Source organism: Coturnix japonica, chromosome 9, assembly GCF_054131305.1.
Source record: "Coturnix japonica strain WE chromosome 9, WE-NBRP24, whole genome shotgun sequence".
Classification (NCBI taxonomy): domain Eukaryota; kingdom Metazoa; phylum Chordata; class Aves; order Galliformes; family Phasianidae; genus Coturnix; species Coturnix japonica.
This window is the reverse complement of record NC_140671.1, coordinates 19,683,600-19,706,373: the sequence shown is the minus strand read 5'-3', so window position 1 is coordinate 19,706,373 and position 22,774 is coordinate 19,683,600. Positions and strand designations below refer to the sequence as shown.

General features: G+C 38.5%; 3 protein-coding genes across 3 annotated transcripts; all 3 read left to right on the top strand.

The window, feature by feature from the left end:
- Window positions 1-388: 388 nt before the first annotated feature.
- Window positions 389-2,688, top strand: LOC146759756 (obscurin-like). Its single transcript, XM_085509307.1, has 3 exons — window positions 389-428; window positions 1,413-1,679; window positions 2,325-2,688. The coding sequence occupies exons 2-3, from the start codon at window positions 1,430-1,432 to the stop codon at window positions 2,657-2,659; spliced, it is 585 nt and encodes a 194-aa protein (XP_085365433.1). The 5' UTR covers window positions 389-428; window positions 1,413-1,429; the 3' UTR covers window positions 2,660-2,688.
- Window positions 2,689-3,125: 437 nt separating this feature from the next.
- Window positions 3,126-12,329, top strand: LOC146759755 (kinesin-like protein KIF20B). Its single transcript, XM_085509675.1, has 7 exons — window positions 3,126-3,497; window positions 4,125-4,391; window positions 6,129-6,396; window positions 6,892-6,953; window positions 7,157-7,276; window positions 8,496-8,691; window positions 11,132-12,329. The coding sequence occupies exons 2-7, from the start codon at window positions 4,359-4,361 to the stop codon at window positions 11,509-11,511; spliced, it is 1,059 nt and encodes a 352-aa protein (XP_085365801.1). The 5' UTR covers window positions 3,126-3,497; window positions 4,125-4,358; the 3' UTR covers window positions 11,512-12,329.
- A 452-nt stretch (window positions 12,330-12,781) lies between these two features.
- Window positions 12,782-21,230, top strand: LOC146759754 (kinesin-like protein KIF20B). The gene is made up of 10 exons (XM_085509644.1): window positions 12,782-12,914; window positions 13,644-13,766; window positions 14,162-14,323; window positions 15,274-15,438; window positions 16,073-16,192; window positions 17,701-17,901; window positions 18,339-18,419; window positions 19,147-19,273; window positions 19,814-19,956; window positions 20,971-21,230. The coding sequence occupies exons 2-10, from the start codon at window positions 13,653-13,655 to the stop codon at window positions 21,049-21,051; spliced, it is 1,194 nt and encodes a 397-aa protein (XP_085365770.1). The 5' UTR covers window positions 12,782-12,914; window positions 13,644-13,652; the 3' UTR covers window positions 21,052-21,230.
- The last annotated feature ends 1,544 nt before the right edge of the window (window positions 21,231-22,774 follow it).

Sequence of the window (22,774 nt, the reverse complement as noted above, 5' to 3'; positions counted from 1 at the left end):
CTCAGATTTCTCTTCTTGGGGTTGATTTCTGCCATTCTCTCCTGCTAAATTTATAAACGTATAATGTTCACTGAGAAGATTACACAAAGATCATCTAGTCCTACCATTCTACCACATCCCAGTATGATTTATAGTAACAGTGGTAACAGTTCACCTTGTTTCCCCACAGCCCACGATGTAGAAGTAACGAAGCACCTGCAGGATGTGGAAATTGAAGAAGAGAGCTCTGCTGTCTTCTCCTGCGAGCTGTCCCATGATGACGAGGACGTGGAATGGTTCCTGAATGGCAACCTCCTTTACACCAACAATTACAATGACATCAAGAACGTTGGCAATTGCTGCACACTGACAATGAAGCAGGTTAAGCCTGAGGATGCTGGCACAGTGAAGTCAGACAAGGTGTCAGAAAGCGCGCCTGAAGGTGATAGGTGGGTCTGATCACACCCCTCCTGGATGTAAGAGATGCTAAGGAGCTCCAGTTCATTCTATTGTGCAGCAGTCCTGCTTCTAAAGCTGACCTCTCTGGGGTGACAAGTCATCAGAGGCTTTCTTCCAGTGGAAGGTTCCATTGCAGCAGATATCAAGGAAGGAGGATGGTTTTGGTGTCCTGCCAAAGCATTCCATTGCTTTTTATCATCATTTTATTTAGCACAAGGAGAGTTAGAAGAGCAGTTTCTTTTACTGCTTCAGTAACATGCAGTGTCAATGCTGTTGTCTCCAAGGATTTATGACTGCAGGGAGAGATCATTCAGTGTGTGTTTTGCCTCTGGGATGACTAATGACCAGGCTGTGAGCAACCTGATCTAGCTGTGAATGTCCCTTTTTATTGCAGGGGATCTGGGCTAGATGGCCTTTAAGGGTCTCCTCCAATTCTAAGGGTACTGTGATTCTAATCTGCTCTCCCCAGCAATTAAGCTCTTTTACTCTATGCGCTCAGAGTTTGAAGGATTTCCTCTTTCTCCTTTCTTTTGCATTTGGTGGAAGTTTTTTCCCCAGTATAAACATCTGATGTGTGAAATAGAAGATAGATAAAAGGAGTCAATAAAACAGGAAAATCAAAATTGTTCAGCAGCTAATCCTCTTAATCCTGTGGCCTGCTGTATGAGCTCTGCTCCATGTGAGGGCAATGCCAGCTCTCCAGCTTTAGAAGAGCTGCATCCCAATTACTTCATATGATATCAGTCCCACCCAAGGCAATGCAGGCTGTCCCTCCTGTTCCCTGTATTCTCCTACTGATTAGTTCAGAATTCCATAAAGTGCATTCAGTCAACAGACATGAAACCACTTTAGGTTCTATATTGATGTCATCAGTACTGGTAAAGATTTATTTATCCCTCTTTAAAAATCTGAAAGCAACTGGAAATGTCTCAACTTCTGTATCACATTGTTCTGTTTTGCCTTTTTAATTGCAGAGAACCCTGCTGTCTTCATGAAGTCCTTGGATGATGTTTTTGGTGAGGAGCGGGGTGTGATTAAATTGGAATGCGAAGTCTCTAAAGAGAAGGTCAAACCAGTGTGGAAGAAGGACGGTGTTGTGCTCACTTCTGGCAACAAGTATGAGCTGGTACAGTCTGGGAAGACCCTATGTCCCCTTATCCATGACCTTGAGAAGTCAGATGCAGGTTTCTATACCTGTGATATTGGCAGTGATGTTGCCAAATCAAAGGTCGGCATTCAGGGTAAGTACTGTGGAAAGTAAAGGAGTGCTAAAAGCACATTCAGTATGGTCACTATGTCTTACACCTATTCCCCCACGAGCCTTACTAGTTTCCACAATAGAAGTGTATTACTGCAATTTAGCACAGTGATGTCTGGAAAATTCCCATTGCTTTTGATGTAAATGTATCTCATTTTGCCATGAAAATCACCAAACATGTCAAGAATGTCCTGGAAATATTTCCTTTCTAAACATCCCTAAAATGGAGAAATCGTTTGAACACCAGTAGGGGTAGGATGGTAACAAATTAGCTAATAGAAACATTTAATTTCTTGTCATAGGCAAAACCCTTTTTCTCACGCAGCATCCTAGAGTTGTCCTCTCTGTTAGGTTGTTCCCTCTGTAGCTCATTGAATCTTCATTGTGCTCCATGGACTGAGCTGCTCTAATTGTAGTTCTTCCAGAGCAAAGACAAGAGATTTACGTCTCTTTTTTTTTTATAGCTTTCTGGTAATTCTGAGTGGAGAATGTCTTAGAGAATACATCAGTAAGGAACACAGCCATGTTCTGCAAATCCTGAGTTAAAACACCAGTACTGCTACTCATGTCAGTCACAAATGCCTTTTCTCCATATAAACCTCATACTAACCTATCTCTTACCTTCCAGAGCTGAATAGTGGCATTACCAAATGGCTGAAAAACACTGAAATCCAGGAGGGAGAAGATTGTACTTTTGAATGCATTCTGTCCCATGAAAGCATTGATGAGTTCAAGTGGACACTGAATGGAAGCAGAGTGGAAAGTGGTGGGCGATTTAAAGCTTCTAACGTGAGTCGGAAATATACTCTCATTATCAAAAGTGTGACTCCTACTGATGCTGGGGAAGTCGTTTTTACTGCCCGTGGTCTAACCTCCAAAGCCTCTCTGTCTGTGAAAGGTAATGAGATGGGAGAGATTCTGGGGCCTGATTCCTTCAACTGTCTTCTGATAAGATTGTCGTGAGAGCTAACTCATAATATGTTTAAAGTGAATAGCAACCTTCTACTTGAACCTTGAAGCACTGAGAATTTCTCTTAAAAATAAGTAAAAGGAGGAAACATTTTACACAAATGTGAGAACTACCCAAAGCACTGGGGTAGTGTTGGAAATGGGCATCTCACTACAGCTTGTTCCATTAACAGTAAATCAGGAATGATCTGTTGAGGGAACTGTGGGAGCAAATATCCTCTAAGTATAAGCTGAAGGGATGGCCTTCACACCATCTAGCTGTACAACAAATTCCTATCTAGAACATGTGCATCGGAGAGCATCATCCGAGGCTCCCAGTGTGATGAGTGGAGAGAAGAAAGAGGCAGTTTTCAGACATGGTTCATCATCCTCAATTGGGTAGATTTAAGAGAGAATTAATGGTGCCTGGAATTCTATTGTCTGTACTTTGCAGATTACTGCTGGCTGTAGGATGGCGTCTGTTGCAAGTGCCTCTCTAACTTATCTCCAGCATGTAGATGCATGTATTTTGAGAGAGGCATCCTACCCTAAGTGTATGTTACTCAAAAAGCATGTTTTCTTCCAGGAAAACCTACTGAGGTTTCAAAACAGCTGGAGGATAAGACAGCAGCAGCAGGGCAGGACATCAGCCTGAGCTGTGAGCTGTCAAAACCGGATTTGAACATCAGGTGGTACAAGGATGGCAAAGCAATCAGAAAAAGCCAGAAGTACGACTTGCAGCAGGAGGGAACTGGGGCCATTCTGATCATCCATGACTCTACTGCCAAGGACAGTGGGGAGTACCCCTGTGAGACAGAGGACTCCATAACAAAAGCCAGGGTCACTGTGCAAGGTGAGTTGAAAAGCACATGGGGATGGCATGTAGAGAAGTCGAGGTAAATATCTGCAGCCTTTGGGTGATGTTTTTCTCTTCTGTTTCCTTGAGCAGGATCAATTCTTAGTTTTCAGAAAATATGATGGATTAAAATCTTTTCCTTAAAATAATCTGGAAACTGAATGATTCTCCAGTGTGATGTGGATCTGGGCAGCCTGGTCTGGTGGTTGGTGACCCCTTGGAGGGGGTTTGAAACTAGATGATCTTTGAGGTCCTTTTCTACTCAGGCCACTCTATGATTCTGTGATCATTCTATGATTCTATGATCTTGGGTGTTAGTGAGCCAAGAAAAGATGGCAATCTGAATTAGTCTATATTGAATATGTGTAATCAAAACTATATGCAGTTTATCAGATGAGATCCTAACAGCGCATGTATAATGGTATTGAACTTTCCAGATATCTACTGGAATTATCAAACCTATGTAAATGGGTGGACTCTGTGGTCTTCTTAGACTCTTTGCATCTCTATGTGATATTCTGAAATGAGGGCAAAGGAGATTCAGGACACCTCTGTATGCTTGGGACTTGTTGGGGTAACAAATCCCTTTGTCCTACACCCTCATCCTTTTTTTTTTCCTTCCAGAAAAACCTAATTACTTTATCAAGGAACTTTCAGATGTGAAAACTGAAGAAAGTGGAAGTGCACTTTTTACATGTCAGAGCGAGAAAGCTGCATCCTTCGTCATATGGAGGAAAGGCATTGCTGAGCTCAGGCCTGGCAGGAAATACGAGATGGCACAGAAAGGACGAGACCTGCAGCTGAGCATAAAAAATCTGGAGAAAAGTGACAGTGACGTGTACACCTGTGACATTGGTGATGCCCAGTCCAGAGCCAAGCTGGTTGTACAAGGTATGTGTGAGAGCCATATGACTGCGCATCCTGTTTCTCCACTACCAAGACATTATCCTGGTAGAATTTGTACATTTATGGCAGGTCTTTGGGGCTGCAGCTGTCTGGCCTGAATAGCGGTTCACAAGCCATGCACAGAGCAAGCTGCACAGAAAGGCAGCTACCGACCAGAGCAGTGCCATTGAGAACTTTATGTATCATTTAAAAACCAAAAATGCTGATGTACGGTGAGGCTGGTGACCCAGAAATCAGTGTGAACTTTCTATCTCTGACCTTTCTGAGTTAAAAATAGTCCTCCAGAGTTCTAGGCAAAAATTCCCTTATGCTGCATTCTGGGTAGTTGTCACGGTTTAAACAAAAATCTACCTGTGTCCGTGACAGGGGGGCCACAGGCAAGCGAGGTGCTAGAAGGAGCTGAACCTCTGTCCCAACTACTTCAGAAGCAGCCCAAACCCCCTCGTACACGGCTAAGATCTCCTTCTCAGTTGGAGTGTAGCACTCCTCAGACCCTTTATATGCTTGACTCCAAAGTCCCGGGGGTTGGCCTTGGGTTTCTCCTAAAGCTCTTTGCCACAAACTCCAAGTGGGACCTTTCTCTCCAGCAGCAGTGTAGAGGATGTTCTTTACATCCTGTCCCGTCCGTACTGGCCCCAAGGCCACGGCACGGGCTATCTCTTGTTTTCTTTGCTCAAAAGCCTGCTGCTGCTCAGGACCCCATGAGAAATTATTCTTCTTCCGTGTTACCTGATAGAGGGGGCTCACTATGTGGCTGTAGTTTGGGACATGCATTCTCCAAAAGCCCACTACTCCCAGAAAAGATTGGGTCTCTGTCTTGTTGGTGGGAGGAGACATAGCAGTGATTTTGTCAATCACATCTGCTGGGATGTGTCGATGCCCATCTTGCCATTTTACACCTAAGAACTGGATTTCCTGGGCAGACCCCTTCACCTTGCTGCGCTTAATGGCAAAACCAGCTTGCAAAAGAATTTGGATTATCTGTTTTCTTTTCTTGAAAATCTCTGCTGCTGTATGGCCCCACACGACAATATCATCAATATACTGCAAGTGTTCGGGAGCAGTAAAATTATTCATGCTTTATATGATGTTATGATGTGGAATACTGATAGCAAAATTACAAAATTATTAAACCATGACACCCTGGTATTTTTCTTTTTTTTTTTCTTAAATATTTTCCTTTTTACTATTTAAATGTTATGGGCACATCTTACAGAAACACAAGGCTGTTTACAAAGAAGTGCATGCTGTGTTGCTGTATGATGAGCAAGATACATCTATTCTTCATCTAGCAGGAATAGTTGCTGAGCCTTAAGAACAGTTTCAGAAAGCTTTGGGAATTTGGGCGTTTTCCTTGTTTCTGCAACACAAAATGAAAATTTACGCTGTATACAAAGAAAAGGGGAGTCCGAACTTGTACGTTAAATTTGAAGGAGATCAATCTGGGGTAATATTTAAAAAAAAAAAAAAAAAAAAAAAAAAAGGGAGCGTGGTCATCAAATACTATAAAATATATTAGCTGTTACTAGAATGCCACTTATCTTCCCCCCATATGAATCACTGTCATGTTGTATGTGAATTTGTGAGGTGGGTTTTGAAGCTGAAATTAAAAACTTCTTGTATGGCTGTCTTCATAGTGGCTATCCAGACTATCTGTAGAAATAACAGCTAATATGTAGTCAGCTATTCACCAGTTTTAACTGATTATAAATTACGTTTCAGGGTGGAGAACATAGCATAGTGCCTGACACCTGTGTTGATCCTGAGGGCATTCTTGATTCTGTGCATTATGATGTCATGGATATTAAAGAGCAAGCTGAGGCAGCACATAGTTCCATTGTATCCCTGGGGGACCCGAAGGAAGATACTGGCTGGTTTGAAAAGCAGCTGGAGAAAACTAACTTTGAACTGATGGAGACCAAAGAAGAGCTAACAGAGGAAAACACCAAACTACTTAAAACTGAAGAAGAGCTAATGCAGAAGAACAAAGGTGAGTTATGCGATGTGAAAGGTAGAAGACAGAAATAGTTCATTAATATAAAATAGAAATAACCAGTTTGAGTAGGAATTAGAGGAGATGTTCTACCTTTGGAACCATAGCCTGTAGATAAGTGATAGTTTGTTCCTTGTGTATATTCAGGTTCAGCAATTCCACGGTTTTTGGTTATTTCTTTTCTTTTTTCCTCCCTCTCCTTTAAACTGCAACTAGCAGCTTTACGCTTTCGTAAGTATGGGGTTAAATGTCTATATCTTGATTTTTACTTTTATATTGTAATCTCTACTCTTCATTATGTCTTGTTGATGCAATGTTTTCGTTCCAAGAAATATAGAAAACTTTTGAATCACTCCCAATAAGTGAAGACCACATGCAAATTAATTAATCTGTTCAAAAGCTACCTAAACATTAGAATATCTGGAAAAATTGATTACTTAATAAACTATCTATTGGCTACTTATGTAATACAACCTTTTCTGTGTGTTACAGACTTTGAAATGCAGATGATTAAATTGGATGAGTCTGTTGAGCAACTTAAAGAAGCAACTGAGGTAACTTTATCAAGAAGATGTTGTGTAAAATTGTTTTAATACCAACTTGTGGTAGCTTAAAATGCTATTCCAGTAGGCTCCATTAATAGATTTCTTACCAAGCTTAGCTTAACTGAATTTGCCTTTAATGCATTGTGTAATTCAGCTACTCAACACTCCATTAGAAACTGATGACTGAATTTTTTTTATTTTTTATTTCCAAGAAAATGAATGCACAAAATGAAAGGGTTCGAGAGCTAATGGACATCGTGGTGCAGAAAGATGACATTATTACAGAGCTACAAGACTTAAAATCTCATTTAGAGGAAAAAGTAAAAGATTATGTGAGTTTTACACATCTCCATATCCTTATACAAAAAAAGAAAAACACTAATTCTATGCTTATAATCAACACATTTTTGGAAAACTGATTTTCTGTATGTAGCTGGTACTCGCTTGAAATTGTAAACAATTCAAATTTATCTGAAGGTAGTTGTTGTTAACACAAACAACAAAAATATCAGTGTGTTCCACTAACTCCTGCCTCACACTCCTACATCAGAGGAAGAGCAACAGTAAAAGTATGTTGAGTAGAGTTGGAAGTACGAGTATGAATGGTCAGGATATCTCCACGTTCTATGCAGTCCATAAAACTTTATCCTGACTAATGTACTGTGAGCTACTGAATATGTGAAGACTAGCTTGATTAAGTATGTGTGCATACCACTTCTGGTGGTTTTTGTTCATTTTTTGATGTTTGGTAGCCTGAAGTAGCTCTGAAAACATTTATAGTTAATTCTGTCACTCAGATCTCTAACCTTGTAAGCTTAGCAACTTGACCCTTCTTAGTCTTTGACTGTCTGCATCACTGCAACTTAGTATTTCCATGGTATTAAAGCTGACTGTGATGAGTAGTCATGTCCTCACCTATTACTTCTTCCAAGAACAAGGCTCCAACTCTATCTGTGAGATTGTGTGGCCTGAACACTTCTGAGGCTTTTCTTTTCATAAGCTACTAAAGATGAATAATCAGTCCTTGGCAGTGCCAGCATGGCTTAACAATCGTCATCTTGTAAGTAAGGAAGCTTCACTTGTGGTCAAGGACACAATCTAAAATATGCGTGACAGAGCTGACTAAGCTTTAAGGTTGGATTATATCTGTCACGATGAAAGTGATTTTAGCAGCTTAGCAGAAGTGTGATGTGATGAACTTGTATGAGAGCTGACCATTTGCTCTTTGACCATGTTTGTAATTTTGTTGACTTCTTGGAAACAGGAAATTCTTTGATAAACTGGTAAACTCTTGATTGTGTGCAAGTCTTTTACTTTGTAACCTGCTAGGCTCTTGCTTTCCCTTGTATACTCTACCGAGTATTGCACTTGTCATTATCTGAAGGTGTACTTGTTCTGTCTGCTATTGAGATTTGTAACTGATGTCTATAGAGTCACCGGGTAAATATTTTAGCTGTATGGTTTTGTGTAAATATTTGCCTACAGAAGATTACTGAGACTTAAGTGCTCCTTTTGTTAAGCTTCAATGTAACTGATCTTATATCAATACAGGAAAAGACTACCTACCATTTAACTACCATTAAAGCAGAACCGGCAGAAGAGAACACTAATAAAGGAACTGAAAGCAGCCAATTTTCAGTGCTTTCAGTTAAAGCACTGAAACAAGATAAAACTGAGTTGGAAGTGGGAAGAAAGCGCAGTACTGATGAAGATAAGCCTACTGTGGAAGAGCCACCTCCAAAGAAAGGTACAGTTTCTTCCATCGTTGAACAGGGTGTCTTCCAAAACAATAAATTGCTTCCTATTCCGGATAGGAAGCAAAAGGCTGTGAAGCACGTTACCTTATGGTATAAGGAGAAAAGCCACTGTGTTAAACTGTAAATAGAAGTAACTGTTATGTAAATATCCCTTTTTCAGAAGGTCCTATGCTGTTCATTTTTGAATGCTTAAGAATAAAAGTTTTTGCACTATTTTTTTCCTTTTTGCTGCTTTTTCCTCATCTGTTGATGCACTTGCAGATTTGGTAATAGTTTTAAAGCAGTTTCTTTAGGATTGTTTCAACTGCTGTTGCTGATCTTCTGAGTAGCATCAGCTGCTCAAGTGCTTTTTTTTGTTTGTTTGTTTTGTTTTTCCTGAAGCAACTATCAAAATTGTTGACGACCTGCCAATTGCTCGCTCATGGGCAATATTTGAGCAAAATGGTTTGGATAAGCTCTGATGCATTTAACTTCACTTCTGGGCACAGCTGAGCATCAGTGTTCCTAGAATTACGGAAGGCATATACAATGTAGAAGGGAAAATCTAAAACTTAGCTGTAGTCCCTTCCTTTCTTGTATTCCTCTTGCAAAATATGTGCAAGGGAGAAAGTCAAGGCCTTCTTTGGATGAGATGCTGTTCTTGGATGATTTGTCCCTGCTGCCTTTATTTGGCATAAATATTGAATCCTAATGTGACCACTGAATGGCATCACATATAAGCATCTTACCAGAGACTGAGGGAGGGATGTGGACTCCTCCATACTCCAAATAGTAGTGGGTTTGTTCTAATCATATGACCAAAGCTCTCATTTAAAAATTAATGACAGCAATGCTCCACATAGGAATTAAAATGGGTAGCTGATAGTCACAATGTCAGCATGAAGTTTTCGGTTAAGAAGTACTGAGTATTCAATCATTTTAAAATTTTCTTCTATTTGTGAGTATTAATAGCGTCCAATTTCAAAAAACTCTTAATATATATTCTTTAGCTATGTTAAATATACACAGTAGAACAATGAGCACAGGTATGTTGTGCTGGTTCTTTTGTAGAATTAGTTATATAAGTAGCACGAGCAAAAGTGTTTTAGGAGATGCTAGGTTATCTCAGCTTAAAGTTCAGGGTATTTACACCATTCTCTGAGCTTTTAGGTCTTGTTTCCTATGCTCTGTAATAATGCTTTTTCCCTACTTCCTGTGTAAGGAGCTTCTAGACTGAACATTACACATCTTCTCCCTAGTCTTATTTATCTTGCTTTAGTGCTTGCTTGTTGTTTTCAGCATAAAGTGTTTAGATTACTTATAAATCATATTCCCCTCACTAGTGTTGCTGGGAGCAGCAGTCAAAACCCAAAACCTGGTTTGGGGTGGAATATGCCACTGCTGTTTCTTCAGTATGACTTTTAAATCAGTTGAGGGCTGTATATAAAACTCCTTAGATGAGTTAAGAGGCTGTTTCCATGCAGTACATGTGAATCTGTATGTAATGCAGGCTGCACGTGGGCGCTATAAAATTCTGCATTTCTGTAGTTGTAGTAATAAAAGGACTGTACAAGAATCACCATTGAATATATTGTTGTGGTGACCCAATCCCTAGTAAGTCTTGACTTATATTTATTTTTTTTAATACTTAAAGTATGCATATTATGGAATGGACATAACTGGATTCTAAAGCAATGATGAAATACAGCAGAAGTCGCTTTTGATAGAAAGAAAATGCATGTGATTTTAGCTAATTGCTCACCAGTTAAAGAAAAAAACAGCCCCAAGCTAATGGAATATTTATGGAAACTTGAATCTGCAAATTTGTACAACTTTATGAGTGAACTTTATATGCAAAAGAGTAAGTGTGGACAGAAGTAGGAATCCTCATATTTTGTTTAGAGATGAACTGAATAAGAGAGACAGATATCAACACTTAAGTGATCAACTTGTCCAGGGTTTTACCTTTCTTTTGAAAGTAAGAGGACTGTGAGTTGGAATGAAATTTCTTAGAGAACTGTTTATCTACCATTTAGATGTAGATGGAGTGATTCCTGGCTGCCTTATAGGGATTGCTGAAGCACGGAAGATAGAAAGAATATAGCTGTGAATTATCTATCTCGTTCCCATGTTTCTTAAATCTAATTAGATTTTCTACTGGTGTGGAGTTGAAGGTTTGAGTAGTGCCATGGTAAACGTGTTCTTCCAGCCTGAAAACCTTTTGCTCTTAATTCTGTATAGAAATCTGAGGCACCTGATTACGTGTTCAGAGGACTTTAATTCCTTCACTAGTATCAAATACTATGTGATGTGAGGGCATGGCTTGCATATTTGTGACAGTTTTTCACTTAGAAGTTGCTACTTGGTGTTGTGAACTGCTATGTAATAATGATTTTAATCAATCTGAGCTACATTCCTTTTCCCTTTTTTGTTTGTTTGTTTGTTTTACAGTAGTTGTAAATGAGAGAAAGAAAAAGAACACTGTAGAGCAAAAGAAAATTGAACACATGAAACAAAAGTGCTCCACGTACCGAAAGGAAGTACTAGCACTGAGGGAAAGAACTGAAATCTTGGAACGTCATTTAGCTCTGCTTGAAGAACAATGCAGCAGAGAACAAAATAAAAAAGAAGATTTCAGTAAGCAGGTAACAAGCCTGCGTATTGAGCTTTCTTTTTCTGAAGAAACAGCTGATGCCCTCCGTGAACAAATTCTGCAGGGTCAAGCTGACTATCGGGGAATTGCTTCTAAACTGGATGAACAGAAATCTATAAATATGACACTTGAAAACAAAAATGCCCAACTAACTAACAACATAGAAGTTGCCAAATAATATATAATTGATAAAGTGTCACAAGTAAAAAAAATGCGGACCAAATTAGATGAATTATACAAATGTCACTTAGAGTTTCACGCCATCGGTACTGACTTTGTCAGTGTAAAGGATTCCTCAGACTCTGAAAAAGGTGAGCCAGGGACATCTCAAATTAGTTCTGCATGCATTCAGTCACAGACTTCTTCCATCTCAGATCTTGTGCAGGACCTCTCCTTTAACTATAGTCTTGAAAGGATTTGGGAAGTATGCAGAAGTATTGTTGATGTTTCCTCACAAAAAAGTCAGCACATCAAAGCACTGCTTCAAGACAATGAAAACCTAAAGGCGGGACTGAATAATGCTGAAAATCATAATCGTCAACTTGTAACGAAGCTATGTGAGATTACAACTCACACTAGTCAGGAAGATGATCTTGTGAATCAGTTACATGAGCAAATAGAAAAGAAAACTCAGGACTTTGAAGAAAAGACTGCAGAAGATCAGAGAGTGATTGCACAATTTCAGGAGGAAGTTGCCAACTGTGAGGTAAAAATAAGAGAGCTTGAATATCTCCTGGAGGTTTCCAAGACAATGGAAGACAATGTGTCAAAACTCAATGAATTACTTAAAGAAAAAGAATCTATCATTGTTAATCTGGAGACAGTTACAGCAACTCTGCAGGAGAAGTCTGCTAATGCAGACAAAAAGGTTGAAGAGTTAAGTATCAATGAAGCAAATCTGATTCAAGAAGTTATGCAGCTGAAAAACAGCTTGGAGCAGATGAAACATTCTCTTCGGGAAAAGGAAAAGAGTGAAATGGAGAAAGTGCAACGTATAGAATCGTAAGTAACCACTGAGTTAACTTAGAGCCCTTTGAGAATGAACTAGAGTTAAAAATAGTTAATGGGAACATCCCTTCGACTTAATGCATTTGCATGCTTATCAATGGCCAAACTACTACTTTAGGATGCTTTGGTATGCTACTTGAGTTCCAAGGGAAAACAGGAGTGTGCAAGGAAATAAAGAATAATATGGGGATTTCTGGTGGTTTTGTTGTACATCCCTCAGAATAGCATCTGAATAATTTATTGCTTCAGCATCTGATTATGAGAAGCAAGCTGAAATTCAGAAGTAATTGTTTAAATCTTGTCACTGGTCTAGATAGATTTAAGAGTCTATTTACAAATAGAAACCAACAGGCAGGGCATGGATTAAGCTGTAATTGCTGTTTCCATGAGATGTGTAACAGTAATGTTCTTTGTCTCTTTATTTTTATCATAAGGCTAGAAAATATTCTTTCTGAGAGTTCTGCCCTTGTACTGAATTTGAAAAAAGATTTGCAGAGGAAAGAAGAAGAGTATGCAGATCTAAAAGGCAAACATTCTGATGCCGAGAAACAAATTCAGCAAGTACAAAGCGAGGTTTGTAGTCAACTGAGCTATTTTTTTCTGTAAGATTATGCTTGGCTTTCTGCTGTTAAAACTTCTCAAACTTTAACTATGAAGCTGGAAATTTCACACTAGTGTGGCTAGCAGCAAATCTTAGGTAAAGTTGCCATTGAAGCTCTAGAGGGGACCAGAAGTTAAAACATGGTTTCGCATAGATAATGAACAGAGGAAAGTAAAGTTGGTTAGTAGTCTGGAATAAGGTTTGTGAAGAGAATAGCTAATCTGCCTCTGGAGGGGACTTGTTATTATCTCTAAGTTACTGGTGACTTGCCATTGGTATCCGTGGTAACTCCAAAGCCTAAAACCTAAGTCTTGTGAAAAAACGCTGATAACTGGGAAGAAGAATGCTATTTACTTGAAGAGAAATAGACTAATTTCCAGAGGCTCTTTAATATAAGCATGTATATTTTTTTTCTTCAATTTCAGCTTCAGTGATGTTAATAGTTAAAATTTAATTATTAAACAAGTAGATATTTTAAAACCCATTTTGCAGGATCTTAGTCTGAAAGTTTATTGGGTGTGCTTGGGGTGGAAAATTGAAGCTTAAAAATGAATTCATGTCTTCCTTGGTAACCTTGCACTTGCTGTCGTTTTCCTACTCAGCACTTGTTTGTGAATTCCTCTTTATTTAACAAAGAAGTATTTGGCCAGGTTGGATTACAGAAGTCTTTTAATGAACCGTGAGCTGTGCTTACATTACAGGTGTCCACGATGCGTTCTGTGGAGGAATCCCTCAGGAACAGGATGGATGAACTTGAAAGGATTAATAACCAGTTTAAGGATGAGCTGGATTATAAAGACTATACTATCCAACAACTTAAACAGGTATTTTTCTTGCATCATTCATTTAATAAAAATTAAGAGCACCTTTTCCAAGCAACAGGAAAAAGGTCAAAAAAAAAAAAATTGGAGCAAAATGAAAGTGGCCAACTGAAATTAGCGGTAGACCATGAAAGATATTCAAATAATTAGTCACTACAGAGCACTGGCAGATTGCTTTAAATACAATAATCTGCATAGTAAATACATATATAATACATGCATGTAACCTGATCTTGTTGAGTGACATCACGATATGTTAATTGAAATGTCTTACCATAAACTCTTTCTATCAGCTTGAGTCCTTATTTACGCTATATGAAAAACTTATTAATTCTAGTCTGTCTTAAAGATTCTGCTTGTTTCTACTGTGTATGCTTTTCTTTCAACATGAAATATAGGAGCTGGAGGAAAAGGACCATAATCTTCAAAAGTGGCGTGAGGAGAGAGATCAGTTAGTAGAAGATTTGGAAGAACAGCTCAAAACTTTGGCTTCTAATGCCATACAAAAAGAGACAGAAATAGCAGAACTGAGACAATCTGCCTTAAAGGATTCAAGCAAGGTCAGCTCTCCTTTCCTCCTACCTGATTAGCTACCCATAAATTCTGTAAGACTCCTGTACCTGCTCTTTGTATTCTGGGTGTGCTTCTGTTCTTGAACACTGTCGTATTGACATCATGTGCAACTAACCAAAAAAAGCACCAGCTTTTATTTTTGTTCTTCAGAAACAGAATTTCTGTTAATTACTGAAATTTCAATTTTTTCAGTAGTTCAGATAAGCAGATGTCAGTTTGATGCTTATGATCCTACAATCATACTGGACATCTGTAGCTTTTTCTGATAATTCACAGCATTTCCGGATCCCAAGCTAGGCTCAATACTCAGACAGTAGTTCTGTCTCAGGTTTCTTACTTTCTTTGCTTTCTCTGAGGTAGTATCTACAATGGCTTGAAAAGACAGAAGGGGACGTGGAGAGAGATTAAGGGAAGCATCAAAAAGCAGAGGGGGGATGATCTCTGGAAGTTGCATTTCTTATTTCAACATCCAGCTTTTAATCAGGATAGCCAATCTAAGCCGTAGCATAGAATTTCAGAAGCTAAACAGAAGACTAAATGAGTTGTGCTCTTTTGAGAATGTTTGGATTCACTTTCTCTGAGAAGAAAGATGTTCTCATAGCAAAACTTCCCCTACAACTGCCGACTTTCTCACAGTACCGAAGATTTGGGAACAAATAAATGCTCGGGTTATTATATCTTAAGGGAGATGAAGGCTGAAGCACATAAGTAAAATAGAAGAATCAAAATATATTGTATTACAACTTCCCAGGCAATTCTGTGACTACTGCACTTGTAACAGTGACCGTACAAATCCGTGAAATGTTACTGTTCTTGAATAGTTAAGTGTTCTAGCCTGCAATTCTAAAACTGATGCTACTAAGTAATTGCAATACTGCTTGTGTGTGTTAATTCCTTTTGCCAATCCCACAACTCAGCAGTTTTTACTGTTTATTAGGATAATGCAACTGTGATAGAAGTGTTAAGAAAAGAACTGGCTGACAAAGATGACTTTATAAAGGAATTAAAACAACACATTAACCACAGTAGCCCTCAGTGTTTGCCAGAAATACCTTTACTTGAAGAAAGACAAAGTAGAAGGAATGACTCTGTAAATGAAAAGGTATGATTATATTTAGAGAAAGTCAGTACTTAACATCTTGTTAACCCCTTTTTGTTCTTCTGTTTTCCTAGGAGATACTGGAGCTGGAATCATTTTTCTTAGCATATAGTCCTTTAACTACATATTCAGTGATGAGTACTTGTTGGTTCTTTTTGTCTTCCACTCAAACATGAGCTCTCATCTTCTCAAAAATATTTTATTTACTAGAACACCATCTCTCTGTGTACATTATGGAACTTTTCCATGCAGTTTTCCATGTATTCGTATGTGGATGCTGAAGATTAGGCAGAGGTTTAGCCTTTGGTGTTCTAACATAGCAGCTGTGAGCGTGCAGAGTATGGGGGGAATGGATGACAAAACGACCAGCGTTACAGATTTTGTCCCTAAATAATGTCTCGCTTTCTCTCTTTTGGAGGCAGAATACTGCCTGAGACTGTTAGTGAGACCCAGTAGGGTGTATCTGAAGATCACACAATGAATAGATGTTACTACCTTCCCACACTTGTGCTGTGTTTCAGCTTACGTGTTCATGTGGCGTCTGAGCTTGAGGTTTTACACTGTAACTTCAGAAAACTCGAGATATTTTGGAGGTCTAATGCATAGCCTAATCTTTACTCCTTTTAAATATTTACAGCCTAGGAAACAACAAAGCAAAACTAAAACTGGAGAAAGTATTCCATTAAGATGCAAAGCTGAAGACAATTATTTGTCACCTCCATGTACTAGGAGCCTCACTTCATTAAATGAATCTGAGGTTAGTATGAAACTTCAGATCTGAAAATGTTGTGATTGTATTGCTTTTGATAAGGAATGAGTAGGAAAAGATCTCATGTTCTCTAAACAATTCCCAAGTTTTAATTTATTTATCCCTTTCAAGGTGATCAGATCACCTGTTTTTATAGCCTTTGATAGGAATAAAAGCTGTTGAAACAATTGTGTGATGAATTTTTGTCACGTGCTGTTGAAAACTCTCCTCATGTTAATGCTTATGAAGTGGCTCATGATTAGATAAGTTACTTGGAAAAAATTCATGGAGCCACTGAAACGGGCACAGCAAATTGAACTTATTTTCTTCCTCTGCAGGATTTCTGGATATTGTTTTGTTAGCAGTTGATGTTAATCATTCCTATATAAGTTTTTAATTGCTAACTTTCATAAAATAGCAGTTACATATATTTTAAAAACAAAGTATTTATTAACCAACTTAATTCTTGGAAATACAGTGGGTGGTGATACTCCATTCAGATTCTTAGCAGAGCCTGATAAAGTGGCTCTGACTACTTTTTGTCTTTCTACAATCTTTGGTAACTTTTTGAGAGGAAGAAGACTCCCCTCAGGGGGTCGGAACAGTGTAAGTAGTAAAAGCTGCTAGTCTGTGTTTGGGACACTGGAGTTTGCTAGTTACTAGCAACAGTAGAAGCAGCCATCTACCATTTTCTGATGTCCCCAGCAGCCTGTCTTCCATGTGTTCAACCAGCATCTGAACTCATTTTTGATATGCTAGCTGAATTCCTGCCATAGAGAAGGAGGAGTCCAGGTGATCTCAGTTCTGACTTTGTTGTTCCTGTTGAAAAAAACAGGATTGGGTGGATTGTGGACAGTAAGTGCTGCTGGGGAAATGCATACTGACATTTCCCTGTCACTTAGCTGTGCATTTGCTGCCATTTGACCATGAGCAGGTACATGATAGCCTTCAGCTTAAGTACGGTGTCATTGCTTGAATGTCTGTATTCTCTCCAGGGAAAAGATAGCAATGGAGTTCTTTAATGACTTGTACTGGGCTTGCACCTTGCCAGCTGGACCTTACTTATGTAAATAACATCTCTAGTGTAGAAGAGGAAGGGCAAATTCCCTAAGATTAAGCTGGAAGTTAATCGAACACTTGAATCAAATGCTCCTGTTCCTGCCCAGTTCTGACACAGCAGAGTTGAGATGAAGAAAATCGTGTCAGTTCTACCACCATTCTCTATTTAAAAAAAGTGTAGTTGTCTGTGCCCTTGAGAAAAAATGACTTGTAAAGTATCAGGCTCAGTTTAACATGGAGAACTTTTTTTGTGATCATAGATTGGAAATAATTTTAAATGTAACAAGTTCTAGGAAAAAAGGGTAAAACTCTGCTGTAACTGAAATAGACTCCTTCTGTTACAAGTGTTCTTACAGCAGGAAAATTGAATGCTTACATATCCTTTTCCAGATGCTTTATAGCTTTTTAATCTCATGGCTACCTTAACACTTGCACTTAAAATTCTTCTGTGCTATCAGGAGCATTTGGAAACTGTCCTCGACTCTTCTGGAGTGTCCGCAGAAAATGGCAAAACTAGTCGGTTCCCAAAGCCGGAGCTGGAAATCCCACTGACACCTCTGCAACCTGATAAGATGGAGATAAAGCAGCACGGCAGCATGATACCTTTAGGAGTGAAAATGCCTAAGGCAAAAAAGAAAAGAAGTGATGACATGGATGAGGTATGACCTAGACCCAACAGAAAACAAAATATCTGATGCCTTTTTACCATTCTCATTTAAGCATTAAAAAAATGCTATTTCTACCTCAGTAAAGTAGTTGAAGAATTTAATCAATGAACTGCTTTAATGAACAAAACTAATAGCCAAGCTCAGTGATAATGGTTTAAGAGAAGGGAATTTCTCTTAACTCCATTGTGTATTTTCTTTAAACCTGTAGACATAAATCAGCTTTTTAGACATCATGAGATGTCTAATACTGATATCTTAATGTCCTGTTTTTATAATTGAATGCTTATTTATTATTTGATTTACAGTGGAATAGTTACCACTAGCAAATACTTCCCTACTATTAGCAAAAGTGTTTAAAGTGTTCACTTTTGTGACATCAATTGTTCTTTCCAAAAGAATCATGGCTGAAACTTGTCTTATTTTCCCAGGATTTTGTGAAAAGTGAGAACACGAAAAATACAAAATCTGTCATGGCTTTTAATTCACCCTCTGCAAGTGACGAGAAAATGGTTGGTTTTTGTTCTAGTTTTGAAGCTAGCTTGGGACTTCCTGTAATTGTGTGGTCACACGAAAGAAGCAGTGTCTTATCCTTATGTGTATACCTGAATGGGAATCTTACATGCTTATGAGCTCTTCCTATTAAATTCCATAAGCTAACCAAAGGGCAAGTCAGTCTGTCCCCAGAGCGTGTCATGGCTGTACTGTGTAATGATTTGGAGGGAAGGATATTGCACACTGAATAGTTGAGAAGAGAAGCTTTAGTGTATTATCGTGTGCTTTTGTAAGTGAAGCCCTTGTATTAAACTAAGGTTCATATCATTAATATGCATGGCAGTTATTATAAACAGATGTTCACATGTGATAGCAGTATCCTTGGCATGGTCAGAGTATGAGTAGTAGATTTTTCCCATCTGTTGTCTTCTGTTTGTATGTTTGTTTATTTTATGTAATTAGAACAGCTTATGTAAGAAACAACTCCACAGCTTGGGAGCTACTTTTAAAGAAACTACTGCCTTATTAAGAAACTTTAAGAAACGTATGCCTTGAAATAGCTGAAATTTTGACAACTCCCTAAAGGGTATAAAATTGTCTACATTACTTGCCGTTGTGGTATCATCAGCATAATGAACAGAGGTGTCAGTAGTAAAGCTCAAAATATCAACTTAAAATAACGTTGAACTAAAATGAAGTTTAAACAATGCTCTTGTTTCACATGTTCACATCTCTGTTGAACAGAAATCCGGAAAAGACTACTTCCTGAGAAAGCGAGTACATGCTTCAAGACTGACTAAAAAGAAGGATGAAACACTGCAAAAAGTTGGAGATTTTATTCAAAGCTCTCCTTCTATTATACACTCTAAAGGTTGGTGTAGAATAAGTTTTATTCCATGTTTCCTAGGCATTGTAGAATGGCTTGTTTCTGCTGTAGGCTATTAATGTATGTGTTCTTAGAGAACTCGTCTGCCATGTTAAGTTGTCCTTTAATTTATGAAGTAAATGCATTTATTCGTCTCTTCAGAGATTCATTATTACATTTGTGAAAACCTACAAGTATACAGAGAAAGTTGGTTCTGTCTTGTGCTTCAGTCAGCACGAAAGTTAGGCCTGTTGTTTAACTCCTGCTGAAGTTTCTGACTTCCAGCGACTTCTGAGCCATGATTGTCTTTCATACTCCGTTTTAATGCGTGCTTTAAGCTGCCGTACCTGAAGCTATAAACTGTTTCAGCTATAGAAGCAATAAAGAACCTCGATGAACAAATACAATTTCTGAGTATTTTCGCTTAAATTTTGCGTGTCATTTATAAACCAAGTTTGTTATGAAGCTTTTTTTGCATTCTTTGATTTAAAGACTCACAAAACCAGTAAGTTGATTGGTTTATGAATCAAAACAAATTTCTTCTAGCCAAGAAGCTGATGTCAGCAGTAAGTTCTCCTAAATCAAATGAACCTGAAAGTCTCGAAGAAGGAGAGACCAAGCCAAAACGATCCAAAAGGAAGCTGTATTCAACTGTCGTTTCTGGCCCTCTAGATATACCTGCTTCTTCGGTAAGCGATTATACTGTAGTCTTGGCTTAAAATAAACTACTAATGAGTCCAAACAGACTGGAGGTTTCATCTATTTGCAGGGGGAGGTTGAAAGTACTGAGGTATTTCTTTATTCTACCAAGTCATTCTTGTTGGTCTTCCTGCTGTTCTGTTTTATTTTGTCCTCAAAGATCTCTGTGTTTGGCTGGCTTACAGTTTACTAAGTAGGTGATGTAGCAATCATGGAGATGTCTTCTAATTTGGAATCATAGATAATTTCAGTGTGTCGAAGTGGGATTATTCTACTACACGCTTTTCTAGAGCACAACTTAGACAGCTTTTTAGGTATGCTTAAACTATGATCTCCTGTCTAAGCCAACTTGCAAAGGATCTGATGTGCCAGTTTCATGACTCTGTCGGCAGCTATTGTGCTAAGAACATTCTTGCTCTGTTGGAACTGCATCTTTTAATTATATTAGAGTCCTTTTTCTGTTCAGCAAAGTGATCATTTGCCCATACTGTAATATCCCTCTGAATTTTTTGATGATTTGACGAATGATAGGGGCAGAAACCAAAATGTTATATTTTTTTTGTTAGAGGATGAAGAAGATGAGACAATTTCTTTTCTCACTGTAGTTCTGAGAACATGGAACTGAACAGAGAACTGAAATTCTGGGCAAGTCATAGCTACAGGGATTGAGGCTAAAAATGTTTTCTGAACGCTTCATGTTTCACAAAACAAGTATTATAATACTCTTTTGAAAACAAGTATTTCAAAATGAAAGCTGCCTTCAGGCTTTCCTCAGATGTGTGTGCTTTTTTAAGATAAACAGGATTTTGTACATTCTCCATATTTGTTCCTTGTGATTAAGCTGCATTAAAATGATCTCGGTATCCCATAGTTTTCTGAATAAAATATAATAAGCAAATGCCATTCTGAAATCCATTTAGGGGAAGAAATATGTTTGCGTGGGTCAAGAAAAGCTTGTCAGTCTTGTGTGAAAAGATGAGTAACTTTTGAAATGTTTTCTTCAGGAATCTGAGGAACAAAAGAAGGAAAGTGATCATCTGATCATCAAGCGACGGCTGAGATCCAGAACAGCTAAAAAACCTTGAAGAAGCGTGTTTGTTCCCCTTTCTCAGGACATACTTTTATCGTATTATTAAAACTGGTTGTTAATAAACAGTAACAGTTACTCCGTTGTGTTCTTAAATTTGTATATAGGTGTACAGTGTCTCTCTGACAGTTTCAAACTGACTCCACTGAGGCTGAAATAAATACAAGCTTTCTTAAACTGGGTTTGGTTAAGGGTTTATTTATTTTTGTCTTGCCTCCCCTGTATAGGAACAGTATCTCTAGGACTGATTGCTATTTACCCATTGTGCAGTAATAACTGTACTTGTTCAGGATGGCCTGGCTTGCTTTTTTCACGTGACTGGTGTACTTAGCAGAACTCTGGCAGAGAGAAGAGCATGAATACACATTAATATTTATGTATACTTAATTTTTGGGCCTTTTTAAAGAATTTTCTTTGGAGAGAAGATGGTGTCAATTCCTCAGTGTGGAAGAAAGGTGCTTTCCCTCACTTGTGCAAGTTCAGCTTTAAATTAATAAACTTAGAAAAATAAACCCAATACATTTGGGGGGAATTCTAATATCCCAAATACTGTTCTCCCCCTCAGTGAGCTTCGAACCTTTAGATGCTGTTGGATGAATTAGCTGAAAGGTTCTCAGCTGGCAGTATGTCCTTGTGTTGTCTCCAAGTCCAATAGTTCCTATAGATTCAATTGCTCAGGAGGTAAAAACATGGATGAAAGCCGACTTGGGTGAATATTTGAGAGTTTGATGGGAGTGAATTGCCTTAAAAGCAGCTGGTGATAGAACAATATACTGATTGTATTTAAAAAAACCCACAATCGTACTATTTGTTGCTGTGCCGATAAGCTTTCTCCTTGCTTGTAGGCTTGTGAGATCCAGGTTTGCAGAAAACAATCTGTGAAAAATCATGGGAATCATGTGGTTTTATGCTCAGCAATCTCATTAAAAACTTGAACTGACTTTTAGAAGCTTTTCTCCATGGTGTTAGCTGGACAAATCTGCATGTGGATGTCAACATGGAGGCTTTTATTGACCTGGAGTAGAAAACAGCATTCGTACCTACCAGGTGAGATGGGCAGCTACTGCACAGGTACACAGAAGAAACTGATGGAAGCATAAGTACTTGAAATCACCCTCCCTCCTATTTATTGACCTATGTATGTGAATGCCGTGCATGAATGCCTCATAGCCAGATGTCAAAATGGAACAGTGCTGCCTGAAGTGGTTGGTGACAATATGGAAGACGGTTCTGATTAGCTGCAGTTTGCAAATTACTTGCAAATATTTCATATCCAGAAGACTGCAATTTATCAGCCATGCGATATTGGAGGCAAAGTCATTGCAGGGGATGGGAGTGATCTACTTGTTCCAGAAGCTGTTAACAGAGCTCTCGTTGCTACTGGGTACATCATGATATACACTTAATTACACTACTTTTCAAATGGTATTTTTATTATGAGAACAGCCTCATTGCTGCCTGCTGCTGCATGGGAAAAGTAGTTGCACACTTGGTATAATTATATGTGGTTCTCTGCTGCAAAACTGACCTTTTACAAAATGTCACATGTGGTGTTTGGTGAGTCTCAGGCTTGCCTAATTTCTGTGCATTTTCGTAAGGCACAGCAAGTGCAGAAAACAGGTTGCTTTGTTTAGGGAAAAGAAAAACCAACCACAAATGTTTAGCTGACTTGCGGAATCAAACTCTATAATCCAGAGATGGGTTGTAAAGCAGGTATGTTT

Coding starts and splice junctions, on each gene's coding strand:
- LOC146759754 (XM_085509644.1), top strand. CDS start 13,653: ATGCGTTCTGTGGAGGAATCCCTCAGGAACAGGATGGATGAACTTGAA. Junction 16,193..17,700: donor CTTCATTAAATGAATCTGAG/GTTAGTATGAAA, acceptor CTGTGCTATCAG/GAGCATTTGGAAACTGTCCT. Junction 19,957..20,970: donor TAGATATACCTGCTTCTTCG/GTAAGCGATTAT, acceptor TGTTTTCTTCAG/GAATCTGAGGAACAAAAGAA.
- LOC146759756 (XM_085509307.1), top strand. CDS start 1,430: ATGAAGTCCTTGGATGATGTTTTTGGTGAGGAGCGGGGTGTGATTAAA. Junction 1,680..2,324: donor ATCAAAGGTCGGCATTCAGG/GTAAGTACTGTG, acceptor CTTACCTTCCAG/AGCTGAATAGTGGCATTACC.
- LOC146759755 (XM_085509675.1), top strand. CDS start 4,359: ATGCCCAGTCCAGAGCCAAGCTGGTTGTACAAG. Junction 6,954..7,156: donor AACTTAAAGAAGCAACTGAG/GTAACTTTATCA, acceptor TTTATTTCCAAG/AAAATGAATGCACAAAATGA. Junction 8,692..11,131: donor AGAGCCACCTCCAAAGAAAG/GTACAGTTTCTT, acceptor TTTGTTTTACAG/TAGTTGTAAATGAGAGAAAG.